Genomic DNA, 16044 nt, shown 5'->3' with positions numbered 1-16044 from the left:
CCCCTAGATCCCTTACAGATAAACTCATAGTCACAGATTATATAAAGTACAAATACTATTGCTGTACTTTCACACAATTCACGTATCTGTACTCACATATCTACTTTGTTATTTACAGTATATTTCTAGCAACTTTTACTTTAACTCCACTACATTTCCTCTAACTATTTGTTACTCGTAATGGTCTGCATTTATATAGAGCTTTTCTAGTCTGGATGAGCTGCTTTACATTACAGTTTTGAAAATGTCAGCATCTCTTCTATTACATTTAAAAAGAATATGCCAACGATACTACTCATCCCTGCATTCTCTCATCCACATAAGTCACTTTTAAGTACCTTCATGTATTCACGACGATGTTTTTCAGAAATTTGAATAAGTAGTTAAGTTCCATTTTCTAACTTTAATATGCGTATGAAAAACCCCACAATAATTATACATAAAAGTGTTGAGATTAAATTTACATGTAAATGGAGGCTACCAAAGATGTAATTGCCCAACCTTTTTGTAGTAATTTGATCAACAGCAGTTAAACTGATTACACATACAACTTCATTGTTTCACACACACAGAGACAAAAAAGGGAATTAAGATTGAAAACCCAATCAGTTTAAAAGATACAATCCATTGCTGAACTACAACTTAAGATGAGTCGGTGAAACCTCTTCATACAAGAACCACCTCAGTCAATTCCACATGTTTATGATAACATCTTTATTTCAAGACAGTAGGAAGGCAGTAGTGAAACAGAGCCAGCATGGCGTTTAAATAAAGAAATACACTACATTCAAACAAATCCATCCATCAGTTCAAGAAATGTCTAGTCTTTATATTTTTTACAATGTAATATTAAAAATAATGCAAATAAGTAAAAAAGTAAGAGAAACAGTCGACACGTGGAAAATAAATTAGTCTATTTGGGTAAAATATACTGTGTACACTGTCGCACACATTTTGTGACATATCCATCGTTTTCTCAGCTTTCACACTTCACACGCAGCTTTTCCCTGATAATCCAAAATAGATTATGGGTGTCTCACCCCTCCATGATCCTGTTAAACCTTTTAATTTACACAGATAAAGACACTGTTTCATTCTGTCAGTTCTGAACTTATTCTCCCGTGTTCTATCCATCATGGGACCTAACTCTCTGGTCTCTCTGATGGAGGCTGAAGTCACCATGACCCTTTTTGTGAGAATACAAACTTTGACATGAGACACAATTTAAAAATTTGTCTCTAAGCTTCAATAGCTACAGTATGTAGAACCTTGTCATGAGGTTCCTAGAGAGGCTTAAAGTTTTTATCTCTCACTGATATTAACACTAATCAACGTGTTATCATCATTTTCCTCAGACCACAGAGTGGTGTGCTGTGGACTCGTGCTGTGGACTCACAGAGAGACAAAGGCATGAAGACACTTTTTTTCATCTATCATCTGCTGCAGAGCACAATTCCTTTCACAGCTGTGATGCTGAAGCCTTTGGACTTCATTTTCACTTTGATGTCCTCTCGCGTCTGTTTCAGTGGGGTCTTCATCAGATAGACGATCCTCCTGAAACCTTCCTCGAGCCCAACGCCGGTGGTGGCTGAGCAGGGCTGGATGAACCAGGCCCTGCCCTCACACACTCGCCTCATGTCCAGTTTCTGGCAAAGTGCCTCTGGGCTCAGAGCTCCAGCGAGGTCCTGCTTGTTGGCGAGGACCACAAGAGGAACTCCTCGGAGACTGTCGTATCTCAGGACCTGGTATACAGAGAAAGCAACGACAAAAACACATTCATTTATACCGTGCAAAACAAAGGACGTTTTATCCACATCCATGTCAGGCAAGAACCTTTCTTCAAGTTTAAGAGGGGCACTTCAAGATCAAAATGACCAGAAGAGTTCTGGAAACATCTGTATGATGAATTTTAAATCCATTTGATTTGTTTTATTCTTCTAACATATCAAGTAGTGAAGGTTGAGATGTTTGTACAGTAGCCCAGAAGGGACACATTAACCCTCTTATGACCGTTAGGACATTCAGGCAGCCTGGATTTATTTTAATTTTATGGCTGTAGAATTGTCAAAAACATGTGACGCGCTGGTGAATCTTGTCTGTGATTGGATGGTCGTTCCGCAGAAGTCCTGAGGGCTACCGTAATGACAAGTACATGACACAAAGCTCTATTTCTCTACTATCCGGCATCCATTCCTCGATCTTCTATCGTTTTTCAATTAAGTCTCCTTATTCAAAATCAGACGCACAACATGGTTCCCAAGAAGCAATGAAAATCATGATTGATTAAATAATAACATGTCCAAACTGGCTCTGATGTTTCGAATTTATGCAGATGCATGACACAGAGTGAGCGCTGATTCAAAGACTATACAGATAGTGTTCCCCTCTGTTTTAAAGAAATAATTCAATAATTATTTGGTTTAGTTACCCGATGAAGTTCCTTGCGGGCCTCGTCCAGCCGGTTCTGGTCCCAGCTGTCCACCACAAACACCAGTCCAGCTGTGTCGGTGTAGTGATGTCTCCAGTGGGGCCTCATCTTCTTCTGTCCCCCCACATCCCACACGGTCAGACTTGGGCTGCTCCTGTCTGTCTCCAGTGACTCCACGTTGAAGCCCACAGTTGGCACGGTCACCACACTCTCATTGTACATCAGTTTGTAGAGGAGGGTGGTCTTTCCTGACCCGTCCAGGCCCAGCATAAGGACCTGCGCTTGTTCCCGACTCTTGGATCCACAAATGCCCATGTCCCAGGAATTTAATCTGTCTGTATCCAAAAAAAGGTTTTGTGAAAATCCAGTGACTCCGTCTGTTCTGAGTGTGTGCGGGGTTAGTGAGTGTGGTCTCTTATGACCACTGCCAACAGTAAGTATGCTTTATGTACACACAGGCATAGCAGCCCCTCCCCCTGCTGTGATGAGATTCCTTTAGTCCCCTGCGTTGCTTTCTGTAAAACTATTTATATCCAAAGTGACGGTGCAAAGAAGTGTGGAGCTCTCTGGTTACCACTGCTCCCTCAGTGGACTCCCACCACCACACCTGCCCCAGATCATTCACACACACACAGGTTTGCACAGCTATTCTTCTGAGGACACTGGATTGACCTCCATTCATTTCGACAGTCTAAACAAAGCCTTATCCCTTACATTAACCATACCCAGTTAATGCCTAACCATAAGCACAAACCTTAAGTTAACCAGTTCCCCACAAATTAGGTTCTGGTTCTCATTAGTTGTTTATCTTCATGAGGACTACTGGTCCTGACAAGGTCAGTGTTTATGCCAGCAACGGTCCTAAAGAGGTAAACAACACACACACACACACATACACACTAGTTCCCATGGCTTCAGAGGACATTGCATTGACTAACATTAATTTCCTGGAGACTTACAATAAACTTAACTATAATTACTACTGACCTAATCCTGACCTTGACCCCTAACCTTAAACTCACCCTGACCTAAAACATGTCTTCACCTTAAAATGTAGTCATTTATGTTACATTATGGGGACATGATTTTTGTCCCCACAGATTCAGGTCCCCACAACATAAGGAATACCAGGTACACACACACAGGCAGTAGCCAGGAAGTCTATGTTTGGAGTTTGGCTTCTTCCTGACTGGACGTCCTGTAACAATGACATCACAGGAAATGTTCCTTACTCTCACAATATGTACATGTAGATTAAATGTGCAACTTCCAGAAACCTCTGGACAAAAAGATTATTTTTAACCTGAACTAGAAGTCACAGTTATTACTTTTTTTAACTTTTATTTTTTAACACATGTACATCATCTGAGAGTTCCCAACTTTATTTGCCATGAACAATATGACATGGACTGGACTGCAGGCTCATTTAATGCATATGTTTATTCAAGTCCCAGTGTTGATATTTAACAGGATAATGAATATGTTCAGGATATGAATTTATGCTTATATTATGCTACATTTTATAACTAATATTTGAGAAAATCTATCAAAAACTCAACATCTAAAAATGTTCTTGATATTTATTTGCCAAATAAAGTGAATTCACCTTTTTATACTAAAATTTGAGCTGTCAGAAATTAATCATTTAGTATAACATTTAAACACAAATAGTAATATTTCTGTTCAGGAATAAGAGTAAATAACTATAATTTGACATCTTAATCAAAAAAGTAGTAATGTGCTTTTACTATTTTTCTGTTTGTTATTTTGTAAAACAGTACATTTGAAAATTCATGGATAACAACTAGAAATGTATTTTAGCATTGAACATTTCATTTGGGTTAAAGATCATCTACATACTGGTGTATTACAGAAACATAAATGAATGATAAATGATTTTGATAATTATCAATGCTATTCATTCAGGTTGGCTAATAAACACTGTACATGTATTTTCCTTAAAAAAAAACCCAAAAAACATACCTAACACAGAAAATGATCATTTGTCATTTTAATGTTACTTTGTTGATTTACACTTTTTTTTTTAAATGTCTTATTATTTTCTTTACAGTTTATTAAAGTCAACAAAAACAAAGTACAAATGCCACATAAACATTCATAATGTGAACCAAAAAAAAAAAAGAAGAATACCACAAACCATTTTATTTTATTTTGCGATATACATCTCTGAAGTTAAACAATCCAGGAGCAGGCGCGGCGTTGCTGTATAAACAGTAGTGGGGCTGATAGTAACATGAGGACATTATATGTACAATTATGTTACAACGTCGAGTCTCGTGGAGACGTTCCTTCATCGATGCTACTCTACAAGCGCTGTAACGACATGTGACACCGAGGTCGTGCAGTGTGCAACGTACGATCGACCGCATTATATCAAAAACTGACAAGTAGTTTTGGCAGCAGACTCCATGACAGAAAATCAACAATTAAACAAAAAAACAACCCAAAAATAAGGCAACAATGACACATTTTCATTCAAAGGCTTGTTACATTTTCAATCACAGTTCAGGGAGACACATATCGAGCAGTAATGATCGGGGATGAAGGACTTTTCTCGTGACTAGTAATTTGACAATAATACAAACTCACAACAGCAAGTCTTGAGTTCTTTTATATCTCATGTGGATTGTTGTCAGTAATAATAATGTAGGAAAAGTCGGTAAACACAATAGCATGTCAATATGTAGTTTTTAAAAGGACCGTAAAAGCTAAATCCACAAATAATAATAAGGACTTTTTCTTGATATTATTTGTGATAACCTGTATGATGAATAAAATCAATGTTTTTAAAGTGTCACATAACTTTTATTAGCAGTTAAAAGACTTGTGTAATGTGGAAATGGGCAGCTTTAAAAGACTGTGTAACCCTTGTCAAAATGTAATATTACATTTTGACAAACTACAATATTATCTGACGGTTCCTACATTATCGCCTTAAAAGTTGTCAACAGTTAAAACGGACACAGAATACAAACAGCGATCGTTATAAGTGGCCATTAAACTAAACTCAAGGGCAACTCAAGACAAAACACTCATTCACTCATTCTCATGTCAACAAGTTCAGCAAGTGTAATGCAACTCTGCCGCCGTGTCTATTTCTGTACGACGTGGATGGGCATTTGTGTCGTTCATGAATTAAGGGACGTAATCTGTGATTTATATGCACTGATGTGCACCAGCGACATCATCCGACGTTAAAACACTTAGACGACGTAGAAACGGGGGGTAAGAAAACTGAGAACATGAATGGACACGGGCTTCACGTCTAAAAAATGAAACGAGAACTCCATGCGGTCGTGTGAAAGTCATATCTGTTGTTATTGGTTAGCCAATGAACTGAGACACACACACACACACACGCACACAGAGGACAAAGCCAAATCTGTAAATTTGCATAACAGTGACTCATCTTCATCATTACTGTATCTCAAAAACGAAGGACTTATTTTCTCATGTGTCACTTTGACAGCAGTGAAAGTCAATGAGTGTGGCGGCGGCGGTCGATGCGTTGAAGGGTCGACTTCTGTCATAATAATCTGTGATAGAAATAGTTCTTGCTCAAAAAAAATGTATGGGGTGTTTCTTCTTTCTTTTTTTTCCCTATCTTAAGCTTATTCAAACATAACATACTGCTGATACCGTGTTTGGTAGACGGACTGGTCTACTGCTCGCTGGCTTTGCTTTTAAACTTCACCACCATGACCGTGATATTGTCAGGACAGCCACGGTAGAAGGACTGGAGGACGATGCTCTTGGCACCAAAGAGAGGCTCGTTCAGTCGCTCCCTGATGAAGCGGACCGCCTCCTCGTTGCTGAACGTGTCCCACAGGCCGTCGGACGCCAGGATCATGAACTCCGGCTGCAGCTTGTTCAGGTCGAAGGACATGATGTCTGGGTCGGCGATGACCACGTTGAGGTTCTTCAGAGGGTAGTCGCCCAGAGACCGGGACATGGCCAGAATGCCCTGAACGCGCCACGATCCACTGAAGCTGATGAAACCACCTGAGGAGGAAGCCGGGTGGAGAGAGAGAGAGAGTATGTTGAGAGGCAAAACAAAGGGAAGGAGAAAGGAGAAACACAAAGTTATTACTGCCATTATACCACAAAGATGACACAGATTACTTTTGTTTCCCTGAACCAGCTGGCAGCGTTTCTCCATATGTTGATGAGAGATTAGAGCTTTTTGGTTCCAACGTTACAACCTTGAGTGTGGTCCCTTATTCCTCATGACAGATTTTCTGTAGTTAGTGGTCTGCCCTTGTTGGCTGGAGCACAGATTATGTTGCTTTTCCTTGCCTGTCGGCGTTTTTTAGGAATACATGATACTGAACGTTTTGCCGATATCCAATATGCTGATATGTTGGGAGCTCTTGGGCCGATCACCAATAGAGATATCGATAAATATCATAAATATTTATTCCCTGTGCCCAACAGCAGATATACATTTTCTTCATTGAGCAAAATAAATAAATGTAAAAAAAATATTAGTTGTAGAGGTCGCCAGCATAGACATCAAGGAGGTAGCAGCTTATGAAGTCGACTGTTGCAGATCTTTGTGTTTGGCGATATCTGATAATCCATTTTAATGCCAATATCTGCCAATACCAATATCGTGCTGATAATATTGGGCATCCCTAGTTTTTTTTCTTACCTTTTCTTTATGTGCTTGAGTGTTTTATCTTATTCCATCAATGTTCATTAATGTGCAGTGTCCCTAATCTAGCATCTACCAATACTGTTATCAGCCTGATGCAGTTTCATTAGTTTCTTTTCACGATATTCGATTCAGTGATTTGAACCAGAATCAAACAGATACCAACACTGAGTCTCGTGTCTGACGCCACCACGTTCACGTCAAAGTGCGAATCCTATTATGGATCCACACAACAGACATGTTTTCACTCACCCCGGTGCTCCCTGTTGCAAAGCAAATGGAATGAACTGTTTATATTGGACGCATTTCAATTCATGTCACATCCTGAGAGTACAGCTGCATGTCCTCTGTGGCTTCAACAGATCTGCAAGCAGGGAATTGTACTGGAAATGACTGAATGAGATGAAGATTTCCATACTAGGTCAGGATGCCTCCCTCGTTCCTGGCTCAGCCAGGTCAGCCAGGGTTTTAAAAATACTGGGGGTTGAGAGTTCAGGCCACTCACTGCAGGCTGTAACATATTGGTGTCAGCTACGTCCAAAAAAAATCCCATTATGTGCATCTTTCCACTCCAAACTGCTCTTAAATAACTAAAATTCCCCCAATCAGTTCCAGAAATAGCAGATGACTTGAACTCTTGTGTTTCCAGAGGTCGCCCCTTCAGCAGCTACAACTTTAGCTCGCTGTGTTGTAATGTAATTGTTGGCAAAGTGCAATTAGGGGAAAAAAGGGGGAGACTTTACACATTTCTAATGTCTCTGTTAAGCACCGCGGGGCATTTACTTTGGCGGTTAGCTGCTGAAAATGATACTTAAGCTAATAAGTGCATTAATTAGCAAACATTTTAGCAACCACATTATCATTAGACTTTAATTGTTTGTCTTCTCATAATCACTGCATTATTTGAAAATGTAGCTTTCATTAACATAAACTATCAAACCTAGAGGCGATGACAGGCTGTGAGTGACTGGAGGAAAAGTGGCCACGCAGATTAAAAGTTATTTTTAAACCATAGAACCGTAGCTTTTTTTCCAATACTATGTTAAAACCTTTTTTCATTTTCACCAACTATATAAACACACCTGAGCAAAAAAGTACTCAAAATGTTTAAAACAGATTGAATGTGTGAAATAGTCGCAGTTCAAAGTTCGCTTGGCTCGTTTTTATGAACAAAAATAAAAAAACAAACGGCCTATTTTGTGACTTCTGCACAATTATTGCTACTTTATATCACTACTAAAATGCGATATAAAATGAATCATAACTTTGACTCAACAACACATAAGAAGATGAAAAAAAAATGCATTTCCTAAAGCCTGAATATGTGACCTATAAATACCTGTACCTGTCAGACGGAGTCTGTGCTCCGGTCACAGAGGTAGTACTGAATAAATTGTTTAAATTTGATTCTAATGATTCAAACAACTGCTTTACAAGTCACTTGTTTGTGTGTGTCGCGTGTAAACACAGCCATGATAGAGTAGGTACTATTTTGTAGTGGAAACCCAACCTAAACTGTGCTGTGCCAAGGTGAGTTTACCTCCCTTGTTTACTGCGAGAAAAGGGACGACACTTGGCTTTGGCAGTTTCCCCAGGTCAAAATTCAAAACGATGCAGCAAAGTTGCTCCAAAATCTAGAATAATGGAGGAAAAACATCTCCAGCTAATGCTGCGTATGGAGGTCAAGTACATGCTATCATCTCCCCCAAGAAATTTCACAGATAAATAAATAAATAAATAAAAAATACATACTGTAAGCAGCAACATGATACAGACACATTCTCAGTACCCCATCAGACCACTGGGTGGAGATAGTGAGCCGTGCTCACAGTGAAATCTGGCAACAGGCCATCAATTTCTTCTCAGCAATGAGAAAATGCAGATAGAGTAGGAGGCAGAGTTATGCCTCCAGATACAACTTAAATACTGTGCACTGTGTCTGCCTGCGTTTGATAAAGTGCTGCTCTGGAAATGGATTGTGTTATCATTCACCAGAGTCTCTGCTGCTATGAAACTTTACTTTCATGACAACAATCTGCATGTTTTTTTTGATGTTCCATTCCAACAGTTCTGCTTCCCAGAATCACAGGAGAAAAGTGGTTGCTCTGGACTGCAGCTGCGCTCTCTCACCGGCTTTCTTGATCCTCTTGCGCTCTTTGAGCTGGTACGGTTTGTGGTCATGCGACAGAGGGATGGCGTTGCCGTCTTTGTCGCAAAGGACTCCGCGGGAGTCTCCGACGTTGGCCACCGTCAGCTCCTTATCAGACAGCAGGGCGACCAGACATGTGGTACCTGAAACACAGGGAGGGAAGGAAAGATGGGGGGAGAGATGGACCAGGGAGAGGAGAGGAGAGTTACTTCAGTGAGTAATAAGCACAAAATATCTGAAAATATCTTTATGCCACTATTTGTTCAGGGAAATCAAGTGCGTTTATTTATGGATAAAATGACTAGACCAAGATGCTTGTTTTTCATGCATAAATCATACCAGAGTCTGTCCACTCTAAAATTATTACAAGTCATCCAAAAGGTTGTTTCTACATTTTCAGGAAGTGTTTTTACTCCGAACATCAAATATTAACATTGTGACGCTGCTAATGGAAAATCAAGAGGGACACAAGGGTGATTAGGCTTCACCCTTAAGGGCTCACAAATGTCTGAACAACATTTTAGTGAAATCCAAATTGCAATGCAACCGCCTGCTTAAAAACGTCAGGAAACTGAAGAGATTGAAAAACTCAGCACACACAACTCTACCACACACGTGCAATAGCAACATGACTCCATGTGCAAACAAAGCAAATACAAGGTCTTTGGTGCTTTCATTTCTTTCCCTCCTTCCTCTCTTTGTTTAGCCTCGCAGCCAGGCAGAACGCGGTCTGGACTGGAGAATCTGAGGACTATTGTGCCTGATCCAAAGTCCTGCAGTGAAAGGACAGATCTGTCTGCTTGGTACCACAGAGCAAAGACAAAAACTGGAGCGAGAGAGAGAGAGAGAAAGAGAGAGAAAGAGAGGGAGAGAGTAGAGGAGAAAGTGCAGGGGTCCTGCTGGGCTGGACCACACACACTCACACAGAGCAGGGGGTGGTACAGGGAAGAAGACGAGGGAATGGGGCAAATAAAAGACACACTATGAGAGTTTAAAGCCCAAGACAAACGCAGTTCATCGCTAGAATGTGAACGAAACATCGCGGTGCGATGTTGACCGACTGAGAATGTATGTCAGGCGTTTGACATTAAGCAGAGTACTGTACATCCATCTTCTGCATTCACAGTTACTCTATTGTAGATTCTAGTAACAGACACACACACACACAGACTGAAATGAAAAGTGTAGGCACAGGAGGGGCGTAGAGCGACAGATGGGAAGATGTATTGGGGGAATGAGAGAAAAAGACATTATTTCTCAGAAGTATAGTGATCTTTTTTATTATCACCCTTTTTTTGTTGTTTAGCTTTGAGTGAGGGAAAAGTGATTAACAGAAAATGGGGGAGAAAAAAAAGAAAGAGGAAATTGGAAAACAAAGTACAAGACAGAGAGAAAGGAAGCAGCTGGAAGCGAGGACAAAGATGAATGAAATAAATATTGCTGCCACTTAATTTCAAGTGACTTTCACACTGTTTGTGAGAAATCCATTTCTATTAACTCCGTTGTTGCGTGCGGCCCTATAACCGCCGCTGCTCTGCTGTCCCACGCCGTCCGGCTAATTATCCTGCAGTTCCCATGGCGATCAAGATGATGAACCGTGGCGCTTTGTTCACACACACACACACTCTTACCCAATTAGCCAAGCCATGCCAAGCACATGTTCAGAGTTCCCCATTTAAATGGCACGGTGACCCAAATGTGCCCTGCGCTCATGCTAATTCTCCGAGCACACCTTTGACTCGACAATGAGATAAATAGCATCTCAGCTGCGCAGTTAGTCTCTCCCTCTCTTCACTTTCTATCATCAGTGCAGTTCAGTCCACTTCAGCTGTTTTCCCATTACAAAAACAAGACGAGACGAGATGGAGATAAAACGATTCTGCTTCATCTGAATGTCTTTGACTGCTTTATAAAAACTTAAAATCACTGGATCGGATATCGTACAGATGAAAATGTCAAATCTAATACAATCCTATATATTATCACATGCTTCACTATGCACAGCCTGAAAACATGTAAATAAAACTCAGCTAAAGCATTTTAGCTGAGTCATGTTTGGGTTTGTTCATTTCTTCTCTTTTGGGGAGAACAATATTTGCTCCACAGCTGGAGAATTGTGTCTTTGGAATGACTCGGCACAAATGTGTTGTTCACAGCTTCATACGTTCATAAAGGTTCTAAAATGATATCGGTATCGGTAGATACTCGGAGTTTGTGTTATCGGTATTGGACACAAAAAAAGTGTATGGTGCCATCTCTACTTTCTATAGTGGCGTTTTTATTCCATTAAATTCCTTTGGTGTGTGTTAAATCTTGAGGTCAGTTTTGGCGTCCAAAGTGAGATCTTCTTCCTCTTACAATTCTTATGGCTACAACACATGAACGTCACAGTTTCCTCTAATACGAGGTGGTTTAGTCACAGTGACAGTCAAGCCTGTGAATCAGACAGTGGTTTGACAGAAGGAAAAACACAGAACTATTGTCTGATTTATTTCATTTGTTTTTCTCACAGCATTACCTCCACTGCAGCTCAGCTGCTGACAACCGTCGGGAGTGTCCTGTCTAACTCACTTCTATCTTTACACTCCCAGAATTTTCTCTTTAATTTTAGATCTCTGGCTTTTTTCCCCCTCAAAAAAAATGTTTAGCAGTGCTTCCACATTTCCAATCGTGTTCCTCTTCTACACCCACCAAGTGAGTGTAGAAGAGGAAAAGGAAAAGAAATCCTTGAGGTTTACAGACTGAGGCCCCAAAATGTTGGGCTCTTTAAAAAAAATACATAAAATGCTAGTTACTATAATAACATTCAATCTGTACTGGCATCACTATGTGCTGTCATCTCAGGTCAAATGTTGTTTCAAACACTGTGAACTAAGGAGGAATCAAGGCAGAATTTGAACAAAGTGCTGCAAACACACTTAACATGAGCAAATATTGAGTGAGAGGGGAATGGCATTGTACGGTGCTTCAAGTAATCCCACAGAAAAACAAAGATCAACATCAATCGAGCCTTAACACACAAGATGATTAATAGCAATGGAAAAATAAAACACTTGAGCTAAAACAATCACAGCAAACAATTGTTACGCTTGGACAAAACAAATGGAGCTTCACTCTAAAGCTGACTGCATGTTGAGAGCATTTTGTATTGTTTTAACCAAAGATCTACGCTCTTGTGATACCATATCGATATCCTCGTGTGAGTAATACAGAAACTATATCTGCTGCATAAACTGAAGCAGAAGTATTTCAGTGCTTCAAGCAGATATTTGATTTCTTGCCAGTTAGACACTGAAACGGTGCCATGTGTGTGTTAATGCTGGTGTTTGCTGAAAGGGCTCAGTGTTGACGCACTCACTGCTCCGTGTCTCTCGATCGTAAAGGATCTCTCTACGCTGTGAATAAATACAATGAAAGCGCACGTTTGATTTCTGTCTTTGTGAGAAAAAAAAAAAAAAGAAAGAAAGATCCTCTAAATGACCTTGGCATTACAGGAACTTTCCTAATCTTAAACATTCTTATCATTCAACTCAAAAGGACACAGCCCTTCATGGCCAACAGCCTCGTCTACATATTGCTGCTTAGTAACTATCGATTCCAGACTGAAGTACGTTGACATTACGCTTGTGATGTGAGAGACACGTCACACATTAGACGCGTCAGACAGACACTTTCACGAGCAGACGCCGAGGTCCTGGACATTCCATCTCCCTTATCTTTCTTCGGAGCACTTTTGTTTGCCGATGAACGACAGAGAGATGAAGGGGGAAAGGAGGGGGGGGGGGGGGTAAATCTGATAGGCTGCTGTCGCAGCGACTCGGAGTTAAAGTGAGAGCGTCTCTCCCTCTCTCTCTCTCTCTCCATTTTCACTCTCTCTTCCTGCACTGCCAGCTTAATTTAGGCTTTGATTACGACACAAAGCAGGGGAGTCGTGCACCCTAAATGATGTGCTTGTTGAATCAGATACAAAACAGACAAGAATGCACAACAATTACCTCATCATCAGCCCCCCACCTCCCTACCAGCTCACAAGATGCTGACAGGAGAGCAAATTCATACTGTTGACGAGACACACAGGCATTTCGCTGTAATGGAGCTTGGCTGCAAGTTTGTCTGTAATTGCGGACGCTGTTCTTCTTGCTGTGTGGACTTTGTATGCAACAGGTCACGTAGCTTAAGTAAGCAGAGCGATCAGAGGGGTGGGGTGTGGGGGGACTGTTTTTGAGAGCAACACAGATCAGAAAGCTGGTGTTTATCTGCAGCGGAGGAAGCAGCAGAGCAGAGGAGAGGATGTCAAATGTAGAGAATATCTGAGTGGTAATGGTCAGCTGTCTTCCCCAGTCTGAACATTTATTTTTACTCTTTGAAAATCAGTGCATCATATGACCAACTCATGAGGACGTGAGGCCCTCAACAATGTGAGTCACATCAGCTGTGTGTGCAGCCTACTTACGGTTACTTACTCACAGTAGCAATCCCATTCCCTTATTTCACCCTCTTAAAGAAAATTCCACTTTATTATATCGAACTTCATACAAATTCTCTACGCCAATAATTAGCCGTGGTATTGACTTCATATGAATAGCCAGGATCTGAGACAATAAAGTCTGATGGGTTGAGAAACAGAAAAAGGTCAGATGATCCAACAGGTTTCAGATAAGCCTAAGCGTTTATACAGATAACCTTTAAAAAGAGGTTTGTTTTACTGTTGGTTTGGAGATCTCAAACCAAAAAAATTAATTTTAGTATGACAGACGTAACATTGTAAGCAGAATCCAGGATGTATAGAACAAGAGTTCCTTATGAAGGATTACATTGCTGAAGGTATTCATTCATCCAGAGGGAGATAAAGTTAATAATGTGCCTGGTAGGTGCTAGACCCTTAGAATAAAAAAAAATTACGAACATCATAAACAGCTATAATGAGTGTCTCGATGCACTAAATTCACAGAAATTGAGTACAACATCCCATGCTGCGGCCAAAAAATGTGCCCAAACTCTTAAAGTAATGCTGAATTGTCTGAAACTGTCCAACTGTTTGCATCCTGTAGGGCAAATTTGGGGAACAAGAGTCTTGTTTGTCACTGTTTTCATGACTGCTGCACACACACACACAGGGATACGTTTACAGGAAGATCTGGATTAGAGACAGTCAGAAGCCAAGATCCACCCCTTATCTGTCTTTCACTGGTTTTGACCATGACGCCATCCTTCCTCGACTACAAGTTGGGGCAAGTGCGTATAGAGAACACAGGCTTCGCAGACAGCCATTAGGAAAGATGAAAGTCCAAGGCATAGACACACAGAATGTCAGGCGCCCGAGAGCAACCTGTGACAAAATGTATTCGCACTCCAAAGATTTTTGCTGGCATGTGTGACCTCACATTCTCGAGCCCGACAAGAGGCTTCTTCAGTTCTGTGAGTGTCATCCACTCCCTTTTTCACTGCATCTCTATTTTTCCCTCCGTTTCATTGTAATCAGAGACCCCAGAAACAAAAGAGAGAGACTGCCCTGCAGGAACGCCGATTTCTTCAGGTTAGAGCATGTCACTACTGTAGTCATCTAATGAACTATATTTCAGCTCCTTCCCGTGAGTGTTCAATAAGTCAATAATGCTCCTGCCGTTACAAACGGAACAATCAGCTCCACTGTTAACATATGGCCTCTTCTAATTCCTTTAAATCTTGTAAAATCCTCCTTAAGTTTCTCCCTATGGTATGAATGTTACATGACTGAGGCTCATTGCTCTGCTGCACCTCTCCCTCGCTGTTACTGCTTCTTGGCTACATAAACATCTCGAGAAAGCACTGGGAGAGCACTAACCTAACAGGGCTACTCAGGTTTCCACAGCATCAATACACTCCCCTATCTTATCCGGTGGTGATCTGGACCCGTAACTGGATCGTCATCAAAATCTAACACTTTTGTTTTTTTCTTTCTCTGGGCTATAACCTACATCCTCAGGAAAATCCCCCCAAGAGTTCATCCAAACCTGGCCAAAAAACATAACCTTCTTGCCTAAGATTGTAAACTTATTAGGAAAATAAGGCTGTAATGAAATCTGGAACAAAGTCAAACATGTTTATATATGAAGCTCATGTGTCTGTGCGTTACTTGTCTGTACGACTCTGCAGCGGGACTTTCTCCCCAAAGATTTGTGTCTCTTTGTCATCTCTCAACACCCGTTATTTTGGTCTTGTTCCCTCTTTGAAAGTGCAACTCTGTATTTGTCCCCTTACCTCCTCTCCCTTCATTTTGCCCATCATACACCGCGCCCCTTCCTCTCTGCTCTACAGCAAAATGTCGTCTTTCCGCGCATTCATCCTCTCCTCTGACCCGTCTCCTACCTTTTTCCATCCATCACTTTCTCTCTTGTTCTCTCTCTGTCTCTGTGGCGTCACTCCTCCCTCCCTGCCTTCCTCCAGAGATAATTACTGCAAGCCTTGTGACGATCAGCTTGTATTTAAACAGCTGAATAAGCAAGGCCCAGGGCTGCTGGCAGTCACTGTTCAACAACAGCCGAGTAGAAATTAATAGTTTGCGAAACACTGCCGCAAACAAAACAGTGATTTGTTAACGTCTCTTTGGTAATGATCAACACAATGTGGGTAAAATCCATCTGAGTGTGGACTCGCCGGTTTTGTAGTCACATGTTCAATCTGACAAAAGCAATGAGCGGTATCACCTATGTCACGTCAATTTGGATATCTGTTCAAATGTCCGAGGACTGTCAAACTCAAATCTCACTCCCTCACTCACTCATCTACCGCTGTGCCAATCTCAGCTGACAG

At 41.0% G+C, this 16044-nt stretch overlaps 2 protein-coding genes across 2 annotated transcripts in view; both read right to left on the bottom strand.

The window, feature by feature from the left end:
- Positions 1-695: 695 nt before the first annotated feature.
- Positions 696-2918, bottom strand: LOC131462159 (ADP-ribosylation factor-like protein 14). Its single transcript, XM_058633151.1, has 2 exons — positions 2429-2918; positions 696-1742 (listed from the first exon to the last, which is right to left on the bottom strand). The coding sequence occupies exons 1-2, from the start codon at positions 2741-2743 to the stop codon at positions 1434-1436; spliced, it is 624 nt and encodes a 207-aa protein (XP_058489134.1). The 5' UTR covers positions 2744-2918; the 3' UTR covers positions 696-1433.
- A 1658-nt stretch (positions 2919-4576) lies between these two features.
- ppm1lb (protein phosphatase, Mg2+/Mn2+ dependent, 1Lb) overlaps positions 4577-16044 on the bottom strand; it is a 46783-nt gene continuing 35315 nt past the window's right edge. Inside the window, exons 3-4 of the mRNA XM_058633115.1 lie at positions 9234-9395; positions 4577-6451 (exon numbers count right to left, since the gene is read on the bottom strand). Of these exons, the coding sequence (XP_058489098.1) occupies positions 6111-6451; positions 9234-9395 (503 nt within the window). The 3' untranslated portion in view covers positions 4577-6110. The remainder of the gene's footprint in view (positions 6452-9233; positions 9396-16044) is intronic.

This window comes from Solea solea, chromosome 7, assembly GCF_958295425.1.
Source record: "Solea solea chromosome 7, fSolSol10.1, whole genome shotgun sequence".
Lineage (NCBI taxonomy): Eukaryota > Metazoa > Chordata > Actinopteri > Pleuronectiformes > Soleidae > Solea > Solea solea.
Note: the sequence above shows the minus strand (reverse complement) of the source record. Positions and strands in the feature narration are given on the sequence as shown.